The sequence below is a fragment of the Petromyzon marinus genome, chromosome 55 (assembly GCF_048934315.1).
Source record: "Petromyzon marinus isolate PM22_M1 ecotype Great Lakes invasive population chromosome 55, UKy_Petmar_22M1.pri1.0, whole genome shotgun sequence".
NCBI lineage: Eukaryota > Metazoa > Chordata > Hyperoartia > Petromyzontiformes > Petromyzontidae > Petromyzon > Petromyzon marinus.
In genome coordinates, this window is record NC_133721.1 from 8,061,629 (window position 1) to 8,083,507 (window position 21,879).

A 21,879-nucleotide genomic window follows, 5' to 3' on the forward strand; every position below is an offset into this window, starting at 1 on the left:
AATGAAAGACAAGCCACGCTGTGATTGTGGCCATGCAACCTAGATTATGGACGCTCTAGTTCTACGCTCCTTTAACGGGAGGAGTAGCAAAACTGTACCACCTCTCTCTGCTCGAGTCCCCTCGTCGTGGCTGGCAGACCTCGACATTGGCATTCAGCTCGTGAACGTATTGCCAAGTGCACGATTATAGGGGCACACTGCGAGGACAAACACGGCATCGCAGTTTCACCTGAACGGCTTCGCGACTCATTCATTGCATGTGACAGTGCAGTATACGGTATATAAATATGCATGTGTATGCTGACAAACGAGACAGATTCTTTATGCGGTCCAACAGACAAGAGTGAGTGGGGATATTGTTTTCGTAGTGACAAGTTTTAACAGAAAGCAAAAATCAATGAAGGTCGGCTGTGAAATCTGCCCATGATGCAGCTTTCTGGGTCACAGCCAATCTTGCAGAGCATCAATAACGTGATTTCAATCACTGATACGGCTTTTCCTCTGCTTGCCATCAATCCAAGATAATTGGGTTTATTTGTTTGTTTGTTCAGTTTCTTATTTTTTAAGGCGCAGGGAGGGCAACACTGCAAGAATTATCATATTTTGTAACAGACGCAGACGAATGTCAATTCTGGTTAATCAGAATTGTGGACTCAACTGCTCCTACACAATGGTATAACTCAATATATGACTTCTTGAGGACGTAACAAACACTACTGCGTAGGTTTTCGCAACTGCGTTCTGAAGTGCGATTGCGTGTCGTTCGGCACAATGGATGTACGAACCATTCAAGATAGCTCATTGACATTTTGTTCTCGCCTCATCAGGTATCATCAGTTGTACGTATGTATATTGAACTTCTTTCGCACCACACGTAGCCAACCGTGCTCATCGGAGGTGTGGGGGAAGGACAACAAACTAAACAGTTCTAAGAAATTAGTTATCAATCTAGATTTAAAAGTCCATAGCTCGCATTGGATTTCTAATATCGGAAGGAAGAGCGTTCCAAATGGGCGCAGAAGCACATCTGAAAGCTCCACGCGATGTCCGGCGTTTCACTCCGCATGAATGGGAGCATCTTCAGGAGCTGAATTCGTTGTTGAAAAAAGCTCGAGGCAGTTCCGTTCCCGAATAATTCGGAACAGTTCCTGAAGAACATTCAGTTTCTCAAGAAGCTCCCAGCACGTGCAGCGCAAATGCACCAGACATCGTGACAAACGACGCTCGGCACAGCCCGAAATCACAAATCACATGGGAGAGCGATCTCAAATGCTTTCCGATGGAAATATGATCCCTCTTGCAGGAGTCATGGCATCTATTTTGTTACATCAGAGAGGTTACGCAACATTTCCATGGTTAATAAAATGCGGTGGCTGAAGCGGGGGGGGGGGGTCCCCACTTCATGACTCGGAGACAGAACGTCAACAACCTGCACTTTGGGGGGTGATTGCAGCGATGACCGTGTGTTGTCTTGGTGTGGTCCGGGACTATTTTTGCTGTTGTTTTACTGCCTTTTTCCGAGCTTGGGAATTGATGTACTTATGCGATTTGTACTTATACACTTTTATTTATTTAAGGGACACCACGGTGGTGTGATGCTATCTTCCTCGCCTAGTATGCTGGAGGTCGAGGGTTCGATCCAGACCCTGACGCCTGTATATTTGGATTTTGCATGTTCTCCCTGTGGCTGTGTGGATTTCTTCTCTGAGTTCTCCGGTTTTTCTCTCCACATTTAGAAACATGGTTTTATGTGATTTAGATTGTTTGACTACAATAAATGTCCACGTGACAAGCCAATTCATTGGGTTATAATTTCTGGCCAGATCGCTTCTGCAAAGGAAGAAAATAGCTCCCGTAGGCCTTATCTGGTAAAATAAAAAATACCTTTTTGTGTGATTTGTTTTCCTTTCCTATACTTTGGACCCCTATCGTGTTTTGTATTGTGTGTTGTTGTTACTTTCTGACTTGCCGATACTGGACATGTGTGAAAGAAAGCTTTATAGATGATCGGATTTCTAAAGTTTAAATACATATTCTGATTTTGACCGCACTACGATATGTGGCCTTGAGATATGTGGGCAGCAATTTTGCTGTTCGCTGCTGGGCTGAGATGTAAAGGTGTTGCTTACCAGCAACCTCGTTGGCTTGTGGAGCCTGAAAGCTGAGAGGCAGTTATACACAAAATTTGAGTTATTAGCTCAGACATTGAAATCGATGACCAGGACTCATCCCATCATTCTAATGATCAATGTTGCTTTGGAGCAATATGGGTAAAAGCATACACACGTAGAATTGCAGACTGTGTTTATACATTTAAATAAGAATATCGTATTATCCCATCAGCCATTTAACATTCTAGATGATTATTATCTGGCAGCAATGCATAATGAGTTTGTATAGAATACTGAATTTTTGAATTAACAAGGCGCCATAGTTCAGACGAAGTGTTTTGCCAATAACATCTGGTAACCCAGCAGCATTTGTTGAACAAGCCTGACTGCTGATGAGACCCAGAAGGTCAGGATTAGTCCACCGTTTGTCTTGCTTAAACAAGTGCCGGTGTGGATAATGTCGGTCTCGAAAGCCAATAGGCTAATGGACTAAACATGCAATTTTTAAATATATGTGGAGACAGAAGGGCATTTGGACCTATATTTACTTTTTAATGAGCGGCCCTGCTCACAGTAGACGCTGCCGCAGGCAGTTTCCGGAAGAAAAGAAAGATCCATCGCACTGGGTGGGGAGGGGGCAGACTAGTTGATCGGTCACCATCGCGCGTGCAACCTCTTGGCGGAGCAGCAGTTTCGAGGCCTCGCGTGTGCCGCCCGCGCGATGTGTGTCTACAGAGGAGAGGCTGCGCCCCAGAGGGGGGGGTGATGTAACGTAGAATATATATTTTTTTCATGTGACAAAGTTTGGCCGTGTCGGGCGGTTGCGGGTTTAACGACACGTTCATGCGTACGCGATCCAACCCCAACCCGAAACACGTTTTCTCTATTATGAATTTTGTGTGCGCACGTTTTGATTTTATTTATCTCAATAGAAAACCCTCCTTGAGAGCCGGGGTGTTTGAGAGCGCTTCACCAGGTGATACAAAAAAAACGACTGACGTCACTTCTCATCTCAAAAGTTAATTGATCATCACAACCGGTGGCAGTTGCTGCCCCCACTCCCCCCCCTTTGTTTGAGGTGACTTGGCAGCAGGTCTGCTCATGCGTTTGCGTCTGCGAATAAGGGGGCAAAAGTGTATATTTGTAACCACCATCACCACCGCCCCCCTTCTAATGTTACCAGCTCAGCCGAGCGATGAACTCAGTCGCAACTCTTTCCTGTCCAAATACTGTTATTGCCATTGTTATAGATTGTTATACTGTACAACGATTATTATATTCTTAGCTCTTTCGGTAAAGTCACGTTGAAGGGAAACAACAAAACAATAAAATATATATAAAACAAAAAAAATTCTCACGACGTTTCGACCATAACACAAACGGTCGTCATCACACCTGATGTTGTTTCCCTTCAACGTGACTTTACCGAAAGAGCTAAGAATATGAATTACTGCAGTCACGAAAGCTTTAAATCAAAATTTGTACAACGATTGTTAGTCCTCCTCAGTGCACTGCAGTGTCTAATAACTCGACTAAATTACTTTAGCCTGCGCTTTCATTCAGACACGATGATTCACCTTGGCGCAGTCAGTCACGCTTCCGACCTTTATTCGGGTAGGCATTGTCACGCTTGATGATTTTGGTTCATGCATAGTCATCGTTGACATGAACCATCACGCAAACTACGGTCATCCTCGCAGCGGCTTTTGGAAAACGAGCGAACAAAGACAGTCACCGCATCGCACGCTTTCAGAGGTGCTTCTGCGGCCGTCTGGAACGCTCTTCCCTCCGATATGAGGAAGCCACTGGAGCTATGCCACTTTTAATTCATCTGGATTCAAAACTAATTTCTTTAGAACTGCTTTTCATGTTTAATTTGTTGTCCTTCCCCCCACACCTCCGATTAGCACGGTCGAGTATGTACGGCGTGAAAGAAGTTCAACATACACACGTACATACGTGCGTGCACCACTCGCTCTGACATTTGGTTCAGGGAACGTGACCGTTGACAGAAAGGTACAGAACAAAAGCTGAGAGATGCCGACAGTCAAAATGACACTGAGACAGGAAGGCGAACACGCGCATTGGAGAACACACGCAGGGTTACTGACGTTATTCAAGCTGTTCAGAAAAGTAAGTGGACTTAGGCCGGACACGTCGCTGGAAAGCATGATGGACGATGGTCAAGAACAACAGCGGAGTGGCAACCAAGGAATGGAACGAATCCGCGAGTAAATGCCCTTCTATTACAGGGCTTCCGATTAAAAGTCCTGGGAAAATTCGATGTAATGTATTCTTACAAAGAACCTGAAAATGACAGTCAAAACAAATGAAATTGCATTGCCGCTGTGCTGGTGGAACGAATCCGAGAGTACGTCCGGCCAGGAGATGGAGCAATGGCATTAGCTCGTGATGTGCAGGTGCTGGGTTTTATTTGTTGCATCGCGTCATTGTGTGAGGTGGCTGGGGCTTTGGCGGAGCCCTGAATCCAGCAGTGGATTAACCGTGACTGATGATAATGATGGCATCCCTTTGAAATAGTGACTCACAGTGCCTGTGCAAACCTGCCTTTGAAAACTTTGCGAAAAGCTGCCTGGCTGTCCATAGAAATCAAAGGAAGAGCCTGTTTGTCTCTCCACAGTAAATGTTCCCGTTTGGTGCTGTAATTGCAAATGTAAATGCTCTTCAATTACAGGGCTTTCTATTAAACGTGCTGGGAAAATGTTATCTAATGTATTTTTACAAATAACCTTAAAATGCCACTAAAAAACAAATTGTATTGCATTCCCGCTGTCCTGGTGATCGCAGCATTGAATTCAAATGAACAGATTTTGCTTAAATCGAGTGAGTGTGTATGCTTTCAGATGGCCGTTCCCCTATTATATTGCCAGTTTCCTAAATTCTGCTTAGCCCACTCTGCAAACCGCATTGCCTTGCTGCAAGCATTTCAATTAGCAATCTCGTCATCGGCATTAATTTGCAAAATGCACCACTATCAAACATTATTGAACTGCACTATCAGCATGATATCAGTATTACGTTGCAATATGCATCATCATCATCATTAGTGTCGAGTCACAAAACTAATTATCACCCTTACAAAATGCAATTAATACTCACTATCAACATGATGCCAGAATTAAGTTGCAAAATGCATATAATATTGTACGTGAATCTTCTTAACTCTGTTGATAATAAAAACTACACAGTAATGCTTTCATTTTTGAATTAAAGCTTTTGTTTTATATTTTTTATTATTTTATTGTTTCCCTTTACCGAAATAACCAAGAATATTAATGTTTTAGTTTTAATATTTTTTACGAGTGTATTTCATTGAATATGCGTAGGATTTATTAAGCGTGTTTGGGAGGGAAACTTGGGAAAATGTGTTCATAAAACCAGGGATATCAGTCACATTCAGACCGGTTATATGACATACACTAACTTATTCATTGACCTGCAGAAGAATGTCTCCTACACATTGTGGTTCCATCTTTGTGCGATCCACCAACCCTCCAAATTGATTCATTACAAACTTTCCTTTGCGATTACGAATGCCACATCTGTACGTATGTATGTTGAAACTTCTTCCGCGCCGTGCATAGCCAACCGTGCTAATCGGAGGTGCGGCAGAAGGACACCAAGGGTGCCACGTGTCCCCTGATGTTCCCATCTTGGTTCCCTTTTTAAAAGCAGCTGTCTCAGGTAATGTGCAAGCCTTCTCAGGAATTTCAAAGTCCTGTTTGTTTGTCCATGCATACAAATACACCACTCAAGACAACACCACATTTTCATGTAGCTCTCCACTTCTGGTTTCGTGAGATAGTATCGTCCCCGTGGTAAGTCCCCAATTGTTTTGTGTCTCTCGGAGGTGGCAACCCTACTACACCCGACGTGGCGAAGCTGAGCAATAGTCGACAGTTACTCACCCATGGCGTTCAGGTTGAGCAAGAAGACTCCAAATGCACTGCCGCTGGCACTATCCAGGCACATGTAGAAGGGGTGATGTCCATAGAGGTTGTGCGTGCCCTGCGGAACGGAAGGAAAAGGGACGGTGTAATTAGAGGGCACGGCTGAAATGCGTGAAGGTCGGAGGCATGGAGCCCGTCAGTCAAGTGGCAGCCACATTGAAATTTGTCCCGCATTGACGGGCGCTGATGTCGAGTCGGGCGTAGAGATGCGTACACAGATGCGAGGAAGTGGAAAATAAAATGTAAGCAGTGTCTCACTCCGTTGAGTGTGCGATGGCATTCGTCAAATTCCACATTCTTATCGGCATGGTTGAGTATGTCCATAATACAGCTGCTGTTGACTTCCCCACAGAATAGTACGCATTGTATCCACCCGTAACTGGGATTTAAACTCACAAAACATGGATTGCGAGCATCACAATCTACCACTGTACACACACGCCCAAAAGGATACAAGGTGCACACGTATAGCTTGTTTTTTGTCGATCCTTTGCTGGATCAGGCCTGCCCATGCATTACAGACTGAGATGGTTGTTTTACCATACTTCACCACGCTGGTCAGTGTGGGTTGATTAAGGTGAAGGGAAGTGCAGAACAAGAATAGATTTTGCTTCACTGCCACCTACTGCACCTGCATCTTGTGTGCACATTGTGGTCACTCATCCTCGCGCTATCCAGGCTCAACCCCATTATGAAATCAGATGCGATCGGACGCTTTCCGCGTGATTTATTCATAGGCTTGAAACCAAACCAAGAAGTGCCATATATATTTCATAATGTTTTATAACACCGGCTGAAATAATTTAACCGTTATGGATTACGCCATTAAATATCTGAATTCTGCAGCTGATGGTGCCACTGAATATGCCCTGCAACACTTTCAGATTTGTAAGAAAGCATCTCACCAAACGTTTTTAGGATGTTACGGCACCCACAAGCATCTATTTTGAATTCTCACCACTTTATTTGTTTTGTTTCATATCATTCCAAGTTGAAATTTGTTCATTGTTTTCTATACAGTTTAACACGTAGGCTTTCGCGACCAATATCATCCATAATAGAGGTTTTTGTGTTAGATCGCTTAAATATAAATGTGCCGTTAAACCCACTACCACCCAACACCGCCAATTAGTAAGGTTTGTCACGTAAACAAAACGTGCCAATTCGTTACTAGCTCAACACACCGGACAATTCTGGCTGTTGCCTGATGCTAATTTTAATTACTGGTGAAACGTCGTACTCAAATTGTAATTGTTGTGGGTTTACTCTCCAACACACCGGCGTGCTGCAATTATGATTATTTGCATTTAAGTTGCGTGGTTCTACAATCATATGTATGTCTCTGTAACCCGGGTCCCTCTTTATAAATGCATACATTTAGTCCCAATCAAAGCTGGGGTGATGATTTTGTTAATTAAGTAAATGTATTGGTTAATAATTATGATCGACTACTTTTTGGAGTCAATTTCTAACGGTCCTTTAAAAATGACTGCCTTCCGAAGGCTGGAAACCCCGCGATAAGCCAAGCCCAGTGCGATGCGGCTGATGATGTCGATGTCAAGAGCCCCGCCCATCACCTTCCGTCCAGTGGCACACGTGAGAGCACAGCTGATACTTTTTTTTGGTAACTATATTAGTGTTAATCATTAGTTGGGTAATGCAATGGATCAATCGGTAGAGTTATAGAGATACCATCAGTGATACCATCTAGCCAACGCGGTTATCTCCCTCGCCTGCTAGGCAGGAGGTCGTGGGTTCGATTCCGACCCTGACACCTGTATATTTAGAGTTTGAATGTTCTCCCCGTGGTCACATAGATTTTTATCCGGGTCCTCCGGTTTTTCCCTCCACATTTAGAATCAGCAACACGCATTTAGAGTGTTTGGCTGCTATGAAGTTCCACACGATGATAAGCCACTTCGTTGAGCTATCATTTATGACCAGGTCGCTTCTGGACAAAAGCTACGCAGCCCAGTGGGCCTTACCTGCTGAAATAAAATAGTTTGGATTTAGTTTAGTTTTAAATAGTTTATCGTTCAGATCAAATTGCAATGGGCTCCCACCTAGTTGAAAATAAAGCATGCACACATGCGTGTTTATGTATTTACTTCAAATACGCTCACACATGGACGGCATTATGTGGTGGAAGCGAACATTACATAGCCAAAAGCATAAAGCGCAGAAATAGTGGAGCAATAAAACAATGAAGGGTAGACAAGAGCAGAGACTTATTGTCACCATAATGTGGATCAGGACCAAGTCTGCCCATTGCACAACTGCTATAATAATAATAATTTCATTTTATATAGCGTCATTCATGCAATTGCATCCCACAACGCTGCCACACCAATTAGCCAGTCCCGTACACAGATTATACCAAAAAAAAAACCCCCACAACTTAGCAAATCAACACGAAGAAAGATACTCAAATAACGATAAAAAATATGCACATTCCAAGAAAAAAAATCATCACGGAGAAAATAAATTACAATCAACAAATCCGTTCAGTCTCCACACCTCCAGGCCACAATCCCAACATTTCACCGGATCTTGCAGAACCTTCACAGGAGGGGTGGTGGAGTGGCCAAACAGTTATGAGCCAGTTCGACCATAATATACTGTAAATGCCTATTTGCCACCATACACATGAGCAAATAAATAGACTTCCCAATAAAGCAGTGCTCATTTTGTTGACTTTGGGGCTAGGTTGAATTCAAATTGGGATTTGAACTCACAGTCAGCTGATTGTGAGCAGCACACTGTAGCCACTAGAGTAAAACAATATATATCGTTTTATAATTATGGATACAAATGGACTGAGGAGTGTAATCTGCACTTTGAGTTTTTCAGTAATGCGCACCACTTCCAAACTTCATTTGCTGAGATTACCGTGCGGGGGGAAAAGTGGTGGAATGCATTAGGAAATTATTGGCTATGCTGATAATTAATTAGGGTATGAGTTTATATATGCACACCTAAAAAAGGTTAAAAAGTCAAAAAGTTAAAGTTTTTGGCTGGGCTGCTTGCACTGACTGGCTTAGGGGCGGGATGCCAAAAATCTAAGAGCATTTGTCATATTTCAAAAGCGTATACTTTTGGCAGACTCTTATTTGCACTCAGCGCGGATTTTAATCATACAAATTTACGTCCAGCATAGGGATAGCTTCTAGTGTAGCACATGATGGACGCTCAGTCAGAAGGGACATTGTGTACAGCATTAATGATGTCCTGACAAAGCACCCTCCCAAAGCAGCCCCTTGGTTCATTGCCAAATACTAGATTGCAAATTCGACGCTATAGTCCAAATGGACATAGATTATTGCAGAGGCCGAATGGGTAAAATGAGTGTACTTATTCCCCTTTCTAAAATCGTGGTGGTTTAATCGTGGAAAAAAAAGTTCAGCCAACAATGGGGGGTAAAAAAAACTAGAAAGGGTAAAGTTGCTGCCATGGAATGTTGTACTCGTGCCACCGCTGGCAGAAAGGGACTCTACGAAAGAGTGAAAAAGAACAATGGAGAAAGCCCATCTAGAGGGTGATTTGGTCTACTCTTCTACGCAGGCCATGCATGTTGGAAGGGGTGGAAGGTGCACACGATTTAGCTCGTCGCACGCAGCCAACATTATGTTCCTGGTGTCAAATAGCTTATCACAGCTTCCTATCAGATGATGATGAATTGCAACACAGCATGTGATTTGAACAGATGCACAAAAAGCCAAATTTTTCAAGAACAATACAGTCTTGGATCCGGATAATAATAATAATACATTTCAGCTTCATATGACGTAATTCACGCTAATTGCATCTCACAATGCTGCAGATATTAATTAGTACGCATAATTACATTCAGGGCTAAATCCTATTTACATCAATTTTTCTATAAATTAAGAAATCAACAAATGGGATTAAAACAAAATGGATAAACAACAATCAAAAGTTAACACGAGAATGCTTGAATCATTGGTATGTTTTAGGTGTAAGGGAAATTATGCTAATATTACAATTCTCCGTAATGACATATTTAAAAAAAGAGTTAGTCCCCCTAGCAACGAACAATTTATTTGATTGGTCAACATAGATCAAGGATTAAACATATTTAAACTATAAATCGTACTGTAACCTTATAGGAGTCGGCATTTACTGATCCGTTTGTTTAAAAAGGTTTCAATCAATGAAATATGCCACGGAGTGTTCTATTTACTGGAGTCAGTCAACAAGGGTTTATCTTTAAAATGTCCAAAACAGTTAACAATAAATTAACTTCACCGCGCAGCTTGGATGTCTTTTCAATTTCCATTTGTATTCTTTTGCAAGTGCACTTTTAAATGAGTGCCAGTGAAGCCTCACTATCCAAGAACCTCTTTCGGAAATAAATTGAACTCTCCATCAAAATCTCTCTTTTAAGACATTCCACGGGTTTACCAAAAACAGCATTAACACACACACATCCCTGGCCAAGTGAATGACCTTTATAATTCAGACTGTGCACAAATGTGGTGGGAATTACCTTGGAAGTAGTCCTAACTTGCAATGATTCAAATGGCACGAAATTATACTTGACTGTCAACTTTGCATTATCGCGCTTTGCTTCGTTTGGATTCTTTGCATTGCAATAGGGAAATCTCACCTCCACCCTTTCCCCAACCAATGCCAAGGTACCGTCAGCATTCATCATTGAATGTCATAGTGCACATCACGGAGGGGGGGGGAAATTTGTCCTCCACATGTACGGCGACGGAGACGAGAATGCGACGTTTCCCCACTCTGGTAATGGGACAAAGGACCTCAAGCCAATGAGCGTTGCCCTGCATGCGCTAAGCTCCATAAAACTTAATCGACTGTCAGCGCAATTGAAGAGTGCAATTGAACCCATCGCCCATCATCAAGTGTCACGTCCCACGCTCGACATCGACTTGGAGTTGCACCCGACGATGCTGGGTGGACGATGATGCAACATCTCGCCACCGAGCCTGGTATTGTGGACCTCCGATGCTCACGCCGTCGCTTCGGACGCCCGAACGCCGATCGTCTCGATGACCTCCCTGGTTTCAGAAGCAGGAATCGTCGAGTCGTCAAACCGGTCCATCTTTCCCAAGGCCCGAACCAACCATGCCGGTCCATCTTTCCCAAGGCTCAAACCAACCATGCCGGTCCATCTTTCCCAAGGCTCAAACCAACCATGGCAGTCGATCTTTCCCAAGGCTCAAACCAACCATCCCGGTCCATCTTTCCCAAGGCTCAAACAAACCATCCCGGTCCTTCTTTCCCAAGGCTCAAACCAACCATCCCGGTCCATCTTTGCCAAGGCCCAGACCAACCATGCCGGTCCATCTTTCCCAAGGCCCGAACCAACCATGGCGGTCCATCTTTCCCAAGGCTCAAACCAACCATCCCGGTCCATCTTTCCCAAGGCTCAAACCAACCATGCCGGTCCATCTTTCCCAAGGCTCAAACCAACCATGGCGGTCCATCTTTCCCAAGGCTCAAACCAACCATCCCGGTCCATCTTTCCCAAGGCTAAAACCAACCATCCCGGTCCATCTTTGCCAAAGCCCAGACCAACCATGCCGGTCCATCTTTCCCAAGGCCCGAACCAACCATGGCGGTCCATCTTTCCCAAGGCTCAAACCAACCATCCCGGTCCATCTTTCCCAAGGCTCAAACCAACCATCCCGGTCCATCTTTCCCAAGGCTCAAAACCAACCATGCCGGTCCTTCTTTCCCAAGGCCCAGACCAACCATCCCGGTCCTTCTTTCCCAAGGCCCAAACCAACCATGCCACTGGACCAGCAACTGGGAATGGTTGCAGACATCCATTTATAGTTGCTACTCAATAATGAATCATCCACATGAAGGAAGATAGTACTTGACGATGCGTCCGATGGCATCTTGTAAAATAAAATCGCATCTTTTTTTGAAAAAGTTTATTTTTATGGGGGGGGGAAAAACGCGCGAGGCTACCAAGGGGTCCCGATCGGAAATGAAACTTACTTTAAGCATGTTCCATGCAAAAAAGGACACCGTCGGGAATTTAACCTACAACTACATATCTCCATGACTTACCGATGTGGGAAGCAAGAGTCGTTGAGTCATCAAACCTGTCCTTCTTCCCCAAGACCCAAGCCAACCATGCCACTGGGCCAGCAATTGTGAAGTTTGCAGGCACCGATTTATAGTTGCTACTCAATAATGAATCATCCACATGAAGGAAGACAGTACTGGATGATGCGGCCGATGGCACCTCGTAAAATAAAATCACAGATTTTTTGGAACAGTTTTTTTTTTATGGGGGGGGGGGGGGAAACCCGCGTGAGGTTACTAAGGGGTCCCGATTATTAATTCAACTTACTTTAAGCATGTTCCAGACAAAAAAGGCACCGTCTGGAATTGAATCTGTAACAACATACTGGAAATGCGAGAAGAAAAGACTAAACAAATAGCATAACACATTGAAAGACCCATTCGATTTCCTGTTGGTGAAAATCTGCCTCTCGTCTTTAGCAGTTTGTAATTAATAGTAAGCACTGGACTGGTGATAATGTGTCTGCTTCTTATAACAAAATGTGTCGTTTCAAGTTCGAATTCGCATGCAGTGGAATTTAATGCTGTTATATTTTGAAAACGTCTGGTCAATGTGGAAGAGTAGACCAAAAAGAAAAGAAAAAAAACACCTACAGAGGGGGGTTCTCTAGTGAAGGCTCGACCAGTCAGCAGTGGCATGAGCAAGCAACTTCAGGTCTCCACCGTTGCCAACACTTAGGCAGCCTTACTCACCTCCTCGAACCAACACCGGTGATTGAAATGTTTTTTCTCTTCATTGTGAACGCAACGAATGACGTGTGTGGTGCATGTCATTTTTTTTTAACCGAACCAGTGTTTGTTTGATAATCGCCACCGTTTCTTAATTTGTTTGGGTAATTTTCCTCCTCGTGCACAGTGGATAACCAATGACCAAATCTATAACACTATAAACTATTTTTTATTTTACCAGGTAAGGCTCACTGAACTATAAAGTTATTTTGCAGAAGCGACCTGGTCATAGATGATAGCTCAACAAAGTGGCTTATCACGTGGAACTGTATATTAGCCAAATACTCTAAATGCATTTTCCAAATATGAAGGGGAAAACCGGAGTACACGGAGAAAAATCCACGTGACCACAGAGAAAGAGAACATGCAAACTCCAACTATACAGGCGTCAAGGTTGGGATCAAACCCACGACCTCTTGTATACCTAGTGAGGTAGTTAACATCTTGCCAACATGGCACCCCTCACTCAGAATATGCCTGCTCTTGTCAGATCTATGAAGCTAAGTAGATTTGAGCCTGACTAGTGGTTGACTGGGTGAGCACCATGCCTAAAAGGCTCCTGTGGGGATACATTGTAAGGCAGTTGAAGGCAGTGCCAAAAGATGCATTGTTTGTTGAACTTCTTTCGCACCGTACGTAGCCAACCGTGCTAATCACAGGTGTCTTCTCCTGGAAAATCAGGGTATGCTACCTTAATGGCCATGGGAAGAGAGCTTCATAACATGTTTGTGATGAACATGTTTGTGATGTTCATCACCACCAGATTGGCATACCACAGCATACCCAAACACCACGTAATGCCATATTCGCTTGGTTATCTGTATTGTTATCACTATTATGTATCTGACAAGAGCAAAATACATATATAATCCTACATATATGCTCACGTCCTTCACCAGTCTGCAATGACCAACTCCGTGGCCCGCATGGCATTGGGAGGCCCTCATCTAGCAGTGGATTGACAAAAAGGGCTCTGCATGCACATTTACGAAGTGTGGTGGGCAGCTGAAGACAGCATTGTGCGTGTAGTGATTATTTTAGAACGTCAAACAGTTGAGTGGCAACAGGGAAATTAAATCGTTGTCACGGTGATATAGTGCCCAGCTATGATATTGCATTCCTTTTAATGGCAGGATTGTAATAGATATATTTAAAAATTCAATTATGTTATAGTAAAAATGACTAGAAAAACTGATTTAATGCCACAATGTAATGGAATTTATTTTACACCGTGTGATATTGTACACAGTACATTTACATTACTTTTTTACTAATGTGCTGAACTATCACATCCTATTATAATGTTTAAGTGTGTGCCTATAATAGTTAATGATGGAACCTAATTGGCAACGGTGAAACAAAATACACGTGAGATGATTAATTAATAATCATCGAATTCTCTGGTGAGCAATTAATATACAATCTAAAACACACACACACATCAAACAACGATTTAAAAAAAGCATCATACATATTCGATGCCACGCGCACACCCAGCGAACTTTCATTGCTCGTTGAACGACGTGCGAGCGGCACACTGTGGAGTTGGATCAACATGTCATCGGCGGTAGTTGCTATTTTAAAACATCAAGTTTTGAGATGCAATGTGAATGAGCACTGCGGGCTGTGCGCCGGCACAAGGCAAGTCCAATGCTGCGGTGGAAGACACAATCTGCGGCATGCCTCTGAGACTCACAGTGATGCCGACGTCAATTTTCAGATGTGCTACTTAACCCTTACCAACGGTTTCGTCTAAATGCTGCGCCCCCCACCCCCCACCCCCCACCCCCCACCCCCCACCCCCCACCCCCCCAAAAAATATTGCGCTTTGTATATTTTACATTAATATACCTCTTTTGAAATGTTTCAGCAATTGCATCCCAATCGTGCCATCGGACTCATGTTACGAGATTAATGATCCATTCGGATCTTTCACGCAGCAGTGCAGATCTTCGCGTGAGAATAATCGGCCCGCAGAAGTGGATATCACAGAGCTACCTCGGAGATCCCCACGAGTGATCTCTCGTCCACACAAATAGATAGATAGATCCTTTATTGTCATTGTCCCCAGTACAACGAAATTTAAAGTGCTCACCAGTCAGTGCATCATTCATAAATTTAAATAAATAAAACAAGATATAAAAATAAATTAAAATAAAAGATAATCAATAAATTTTATATATAAAAACTGCCCAAGTATACCCACATACCCACATAAAGGTACATATTGTCATTGCACATCCCTGTTTTACAGTCAATTGTAAACAGTATTAATAATTAATTAGCAGTATTGAGTGTGGTAATTGCTGTAAGATAAAAGCTGTGTTTGAATCTGTTTGTCCTTGTTTTGACTGATATGAATCGTCTGCCTGATGGCAACAGCTCAAACAGAGAGTGTCCAGGGTGAGAAGAGTCCTTTATAATGTTCTGCGCTTTTTTGATGCAACGGGAGCTGTGTAGTTCTTCCAGTGTGGGGAGAGGGCATCCGGCGATTTTTTGGGCCGTGTTGATAACCCTCTGCAGCGCTTTCCTCTGAGCCACTGTGCAGCTGGTGTACCAAACACAGATGCAGTATGTAAGAATGCTCTCGATGGAAGCTTGGTAGAAGGACACCAGCAGTTTCTGTGTGATGTTATTCTTCCTGAGTATTCTCAGGAAGTAAAGTCTCTGCTGGGCCTTTTTCAGTAGCGCAGAGGTGTTGGCGCTCCAGGTCAGGCCCTCCCCAACGTGGGACTCCCAGGAAGCGGAAGTCTGCCACCCTCTCCACACAGTCCCCGTTGATGGTTAGTGGTGGAGTGTCCGTTTTCTTTCCCCTGTAGTCTATTATGAGCTCCTTGGTCTTTGCGGTGTTAAGGAGCAGGTTGTTGCCCCTGCACCATGCTGTCAGCCGCTCCACCTCGTCCCTGTAGACAAACTCATCCCCCCCAGAGATGAGCCCCACCACTGGTGTCATCAGCAAACTTCACAATGGTGTTGCTATGATGGACGGGGGCACAGTCATGTGTGTAGAGGGAGTAGCGCAGGGGGCACAGGACACAGCCCTGGGGGGAGCCAGTACTGAGGCTCAGGGCTGTGGATGTATGACGGCCCACTCTGACCCTCTGTCTGCGGCCCGAGAGGAAGCTATGTATCCACATGCAGGTGGAATGTGTAAGCCCCAGGTCGCCCAGTTTTACCCACCAGTTTGTGTGCAGGATGGTGTTGAACGCAGAACTGTAATCCACGAAGAGCATCCGCAGATAGCTCCCCTGCTGCTCCAGGTGTGACAGTGCAGCATGTAGTGCTGTGGCCACGGCGTCCTCCGTGGATCGGTTCGCTCTGTAGGCAAACTGGTGGGGGTCAAGGCTTCGAGGCAATGTTGCAATGATGTGACTCCGGACCAGTTTTTCAAAGCACTTCATCACCACTGGCGTCAGTGCTACTGGCCGGTAGTCGTTAAGGCTGGAAATGTGGGGTTTTTTCGGCAGGGGAACTATGGTGGAGGACTTTAGGCAAGGTGGTACCGTGGACTGTTCCAGAGACAGGTTGAAAATCCTTGTGAAGACTCCAGCCAGCTCGTCAGCACAGTCGCTCAGCACATGTCCCGGGACGCCATCAGGTCCCGCAGCCTTCCTCGGGTTGACGGCCTGCAGCGTACGCCTCACCTCATGCTCCTCTACTGTGAGGTTCAAGTTGCTGTGAACCGTGGGGTTTGATGATGCTGTCCCTGGTGGTGTCACCTCAAAGCGGGCAAAGAAAAGGTTCAACTCCTCTGCCAGAGCGGTGTCACCATCAGGTTGGCCCTGTAGTTGTTGAGTTGCTGGACTCCCTGCCACAACTGCCTGCTGTCGTTACTGTCCAGGCGTTTCTCAATCCTCCTCCTGTAGTCAGCTTTGGCCTCACAGATGCCTCTCTTCAAGTTAGCTCGGGCTGTACTGTAGAGAGCTTTATCTCGGGATTTGAAGGCGATGCTCCTCTCCTTCAGCAGCTGCTGGACCTCCCGGGTCATCCAGGGGCTTCTGGTTGGGGTAGACCCGAATGCGTTTGTCCACAGTGACAGTGGCTATGCAGTTTTTAATGTAGCACAATACACTATCTGTGAACACCTCCAGGTCCTGATGTTCGAAGACCCCCTAGTTGGTCCTATCAAAGCAGTCCTGCAGCTGCTGGGTGGCACCCTCAGACCAGGTGGCGACAGTTTTTGTGATGGTAGGAGCCGTTTTCTTGATGGGGGCGTATGCAGGGATCAAAAGCAGGGACAAATGGTCAGAACTGGCCCAGGTGTGGTAGTGGTCAAGCCCTGTAGCCTAGTTTGATGTTGGTGTAGACCTTGTCCAGAGTCTTAGTTCCCCTAGTAGCACACTTAACATGCTGGTGGAATTTAAGGAGTGCTGCCTTTAAGTCTGCATGGTTGAAATCCCCTGCTATAATCTGCACGGCGTCAGGATACTTGCTCTGCTGAATGCTAATGCTGCCATATAAAAGTCCAATAGCTGAGTTAGCATTAACATCCGGTGGGATGTAAACAGCGGTTATCATGACCACAGTAAACTCTCTTGGGAGGTAAATGGGCCTGCATTTAACAGTCACATACTCCAGATCTGGTGAGCAGTGGCTGTCTACAGTCACTGTGTTACTACACCAGCTGTTATTCACGCACACACAGAAACCCCCTCCTATGCTCTTACCGGAGTCTACTGTTCTGTCATGGCGCTGTGCTGTATAGCCTGCTAGCTCAATAGCAGAGTCCGGGATGGATGAATGAAGCAAGGTTTCTGTGAAAAGCAGAATGCAGCTGTCCTTCACTACATTGTTCGCTGTAGTCTGTAGCCTCAGTTCATCCATTTTGTTCTCGAGGGATCTGGCATTCGTGAGAAATAGGCTGGGTAGTGGTGATTTGAGTGGCTGCCTCCGTAGCCTGGCTAGCGCACCGGCCCTGCAGCCTCGCTTCTGCCTTCTCTCTCTACGCCGCCTTCGCCTCCTCCCCGCCGGGATGATAATCCACGGAGAGCCGGGGCTCCTCGCTAATGCCACCGGAATCGTGTGAAGATGGAGAAACTCGCTTGGAACACTCCGTTCGTAACATAGTCCGATCTTAAGGAGATCGTGCCGGTTAAAGGTGTTACTCGCCCGACAAAATGTACACAAAACAAAACATAATGCGTACATAAACAACCATACTAGACATAATGTGTACATAAACAACTATACAAGACACAATGCGTACATAAACGACCATACAAGGCACCGACCGGGTAGACACTGAGCTGCTGCAACTGTGTGCGCCGCCATCTTTCTTGATAACAGTTCAGGGACAGCAGTTCTCAGCCCCCCTCTGCCACTGAGATTCGTGACGTTGGGATTTACACACACTAAATGCAAAAACTAATTAAAAGTGATGGTATTTGTGTAATCATTGGTGATCAGGTTGAAACCATCAGCTCCCTACACTTGTGAACCCAGTTAAATCATAGGCAGCTGCCTGCAAGATCCGAACTCTAACATCTGAGTTATCCGCCCACCTCAATGTTGTGCTTTCTCCAAAAATCGTACAATACCCAAAACACAAGTTCACAACTTCAAAGTAAAGTTAAAAGCTACGCTTTGTCTACACTCTGACAGTATATGAAGTTTTGTATATATTATTTAGTTCTAAAGTGGTGGTTGTTAATCACGTCGAGTCAAGGAGTCAGACCAAGTGTTTGGGAATTATTTTGAAGTTGGTGGTGGTAAGTGAGAATGGGGGACCATGTTAAAAATCTATGGGGGTGGCCATACCGACTGTGGATAGGGCAGAGGATATAAAGCTTTGCTCACCATCCCAAAAAAATGTATGCTATACACTCATAAATGGGACCTTTTTTACATTATCAAAGTATGAAAAATAAAAATAGGCGTTCAGATGTTCAAACAACAAATAGATACCTTTTGCAAGGAATCAAGTCTGCATTAACCGCAGTACTTGCAGTGAACATGCACACAAACATGCTCTGATAATATATGCATTATCTTTGAAACTCATTGACCTACACCAGAGACACTGTTCTTTATGGCCTAGTCTCACCAGTGTCAGACCAGCAAACGCCAAAAGATGAATGATACAAAAACAATGCACGTATCAGAGCATTTATTGCTTGGCGTGAGCAGCTATATCACGTGACCTTTTTTTGCCAGAAAATGTAAAACGTATTCTTATTTTTCATACGCTACACTCATGTTTAAAATCATCAGGTGTTACTCTCCTTCTGGAATGTGGCTGCCCAACGTCGGTAGGGGTCGATAAGTCTCACCACCAAATAATTCCTCTTTCAGAGCACAAGGGACAGATGAGTGAATGTAGAAAATTAGAATTGTAAATGTTGTGGGTTTAAACTCCAATACACAGGTGTGCTGAACGAATAACTCATTGCCATGTTTGGTTTACGTGACAAACCTTACTAATTGGCTGTGTCAAGGTGGTGGTGGGTCTAACCACACATTTAAAAGTATGTTATCTAACCCAAAACACCTCTATTATGAAAGTTACACCCGTGCACGAATACTTGCACTGGGTGTGGGGCAGTTAATTAGTTTGGGGTGCATATGCGGTGTACCATGAAGTTAAATTAATACTATTTAAAACTAAACTATTTGTATTTTACCAGGTAAAGCCCACTGAGCTAAACAACTATTTTATTTCAGCGACCTGGTTACAAATTATATGCCAACGAAGTGGCTTTTCCCGTGGAAATTCATAGCAGCCGATTACTCTGAACGCACGTTCATTTTATAAATGTGGAGGGGAAAAACCGGAGGGCCTGGAGAGAAATCCACGTGACCACGGGGAGAGAAACTCCAAATATACAGCGGGCGTCATGATCGGAATCGAACCCACGACCTCCTGTATACCAGGCAAGGTAGTTAACACTTCGCCACTGTTGCGCCAATTGAAGTTATTGACTTGTACCACGGTGACGTGATCAGGGTGCATGACGGCCATTGGTCAATGCATATTCGAACGTCTCTTGAGATCGACAGTTGCGCAGGAATCAAAACTGTTTCCAGGGATGAGAGGGCGGCAGCACTGACCCCGTTCGGAAAGGCGTCGCGGGTGAACATGGGCCAGGTCTTCCACTGCGTGCTGTGCCGGTAGTTCTGGTGGACATGCTCGCCCAAGCCGTAGATCGAAGGGCTGGGAAGAAGGGTCGATATTTGCAGGAACTGGTCGGAAAACCGCATGGGGTTCACAGAGCTGTCAAACCTGCACGTTCACAAGAAAGAGAACAACAACAACAACATGCTACGTAGGTTTTAGAGGTAAACAACAGCAACAAATTGGCGGTGACGTCACCACGGTTCCCGTGCCAGACCACGTGCACTTTGAGGCCACGTGCAGTGTTGAAGGCTCGCTGACAGAGGAGGTCACGGGACAGACCCAGGTGCCATGCATGGGTTGAATGTCTGAGATGACTGGAAGAGGTAAATGCTCATACACACGTTAGACAATACTCTGGTCATTGTGCGCTGGCTGATGCAATGCACGAGGGAGTGGCGTGGACAGGACCGTGCCTGACCTACCACCTTTGTGTCCCCATTGCTAAGCTAATGTTCGCACACTGCACCAGGTGCTCGTCTAACACTGCGTTAATCCAGGAGAGTTATGATGCCACTTGCAATTGTCGTTAGCCATGGGTGAGAATGATCATCGAGCCTTTGGGTTCATTACGGAATGCACTGGACACTGCACCACTGCTCCCCATACACACATACAAACACAAACAAAAACAATGATCCTTTTGTTTGTGTTATAGACTCTAGCAATGGTGCTTTTGTGAACACTAATTAAGGCTGGCATAGTACATAAGGTGCTATACATGGCAATGGTTACACAGCACTCGATGCTCATTTATGGTCAAATGAGCTGGTGGAGGCCTATGCTTGGATGAGGCACTACCCCTTGCTATTCTTCATCCACGGACAGCAGTCAAACCCGGGTGACTGGTCTTATTACGGTGTGCCAACCACCTTCAGCACTGTGCCTCACCATACCACATTGGTCACACAGACACAAGCTTGCAATATCGGTCCCCAGTTTAGCCTCATAATTGCTTCACACGCGCCGTCAGTGAACAGCAATTCAGGCTGCCATTGCATGTACGGATGTAGTGTGTATGTCCACAGGCATCCGAGGCATGTAGCACCAATTAAAATGAATTGTTATGCTCTCGATACGGGTGTCGAATGATACACCTAAGAATATTTGTATATCTATTCAAAGTGCGATGCATTTTTGTTCCACCTTGGTGAATGGTAAGAGAAAAAAACCGACATAACGACACTGCAGATGAGCCATTAGCAGACGCAACGTTAACCTGACGGCGTATGCAGACGGTACAAATAGGATGGTACAGACAGTGCATAAAACAAGAGTGAAATAAATAATCGATTCGTTAATATAATAGCCGAATCGTGACAATTAATCGAATCACAGGTAGTGTGAGTTTGCTCGATGGCCATTCAAACCCAACCACGTTCGTATCTTCAACGTCCTCACATATCGGACCCATTTTCAGATTGTCAGTAAAGGGTAAACCCGGATGGTGTGGACTGGATATATTTTATATCCAATTTTAACCGTATTTAATTTGACTCTTGCGTCTGCTTGGTCACCGTGGTGGGTCTCTGATATTTTATGTTTCCTCTTTATAATTGTATAAATTTCGGCATAGAACTACAATGTTGCATAACCCAGTGAAAATTACGGATCATTATTGTCTTAGGGTTTGTGAATTCTACATGTTGCATTATTTGATGTACATAATTGTTCCAGTATAGCAAATAGAGAGATGCATATATTATCAACATGTTATTTAAATACAAATTATCACGCCTATTATTAAATCTGACACTTTTGGAAAACCACAACTCACACATCTCTTAAGTTCTTCTAAACAAGCTGCCCCTCCATGTCAGATAATAATCAGCCTCACTCTATTTTTCGTTCTTCCCTTAAAATTAACCCATTTCCC

The 21,879-nt window shown here is 44.5% G+C and overlaps 1 protein-coding gene across 9 annotated transcripts in view; it reads right to left on the minus strand.

Moving 5' to 3' along the window:
• LOC116954442 (sucrase-isomaltase, intestinal-like) overlaps nt 1-21,879 on the minus strand; it is a 382,301-nt gene that overhangs the window by 263,373 nt on the left and 97,049 nt on the right. For all 9 annotated transcript variants that reach the window (XM_032974950.2, XM_032974949.2, XM_032974952.2 and 6 more), the window contains 2 exons: nt 19,940-20,111; nt 6,041-6,140 (listed from right to left, as the gene is read on the minus strand). In XM_032974950.2, coding sequence (XP_032830841.2) covers nt 6,041-6,140; nt 19,940-20,111 — 272 coding nt within the window. The remainder of the gene's footprint in view (nt 1-6,040; nt 6,141-19,939; nt 20,112-21,879) is intronic.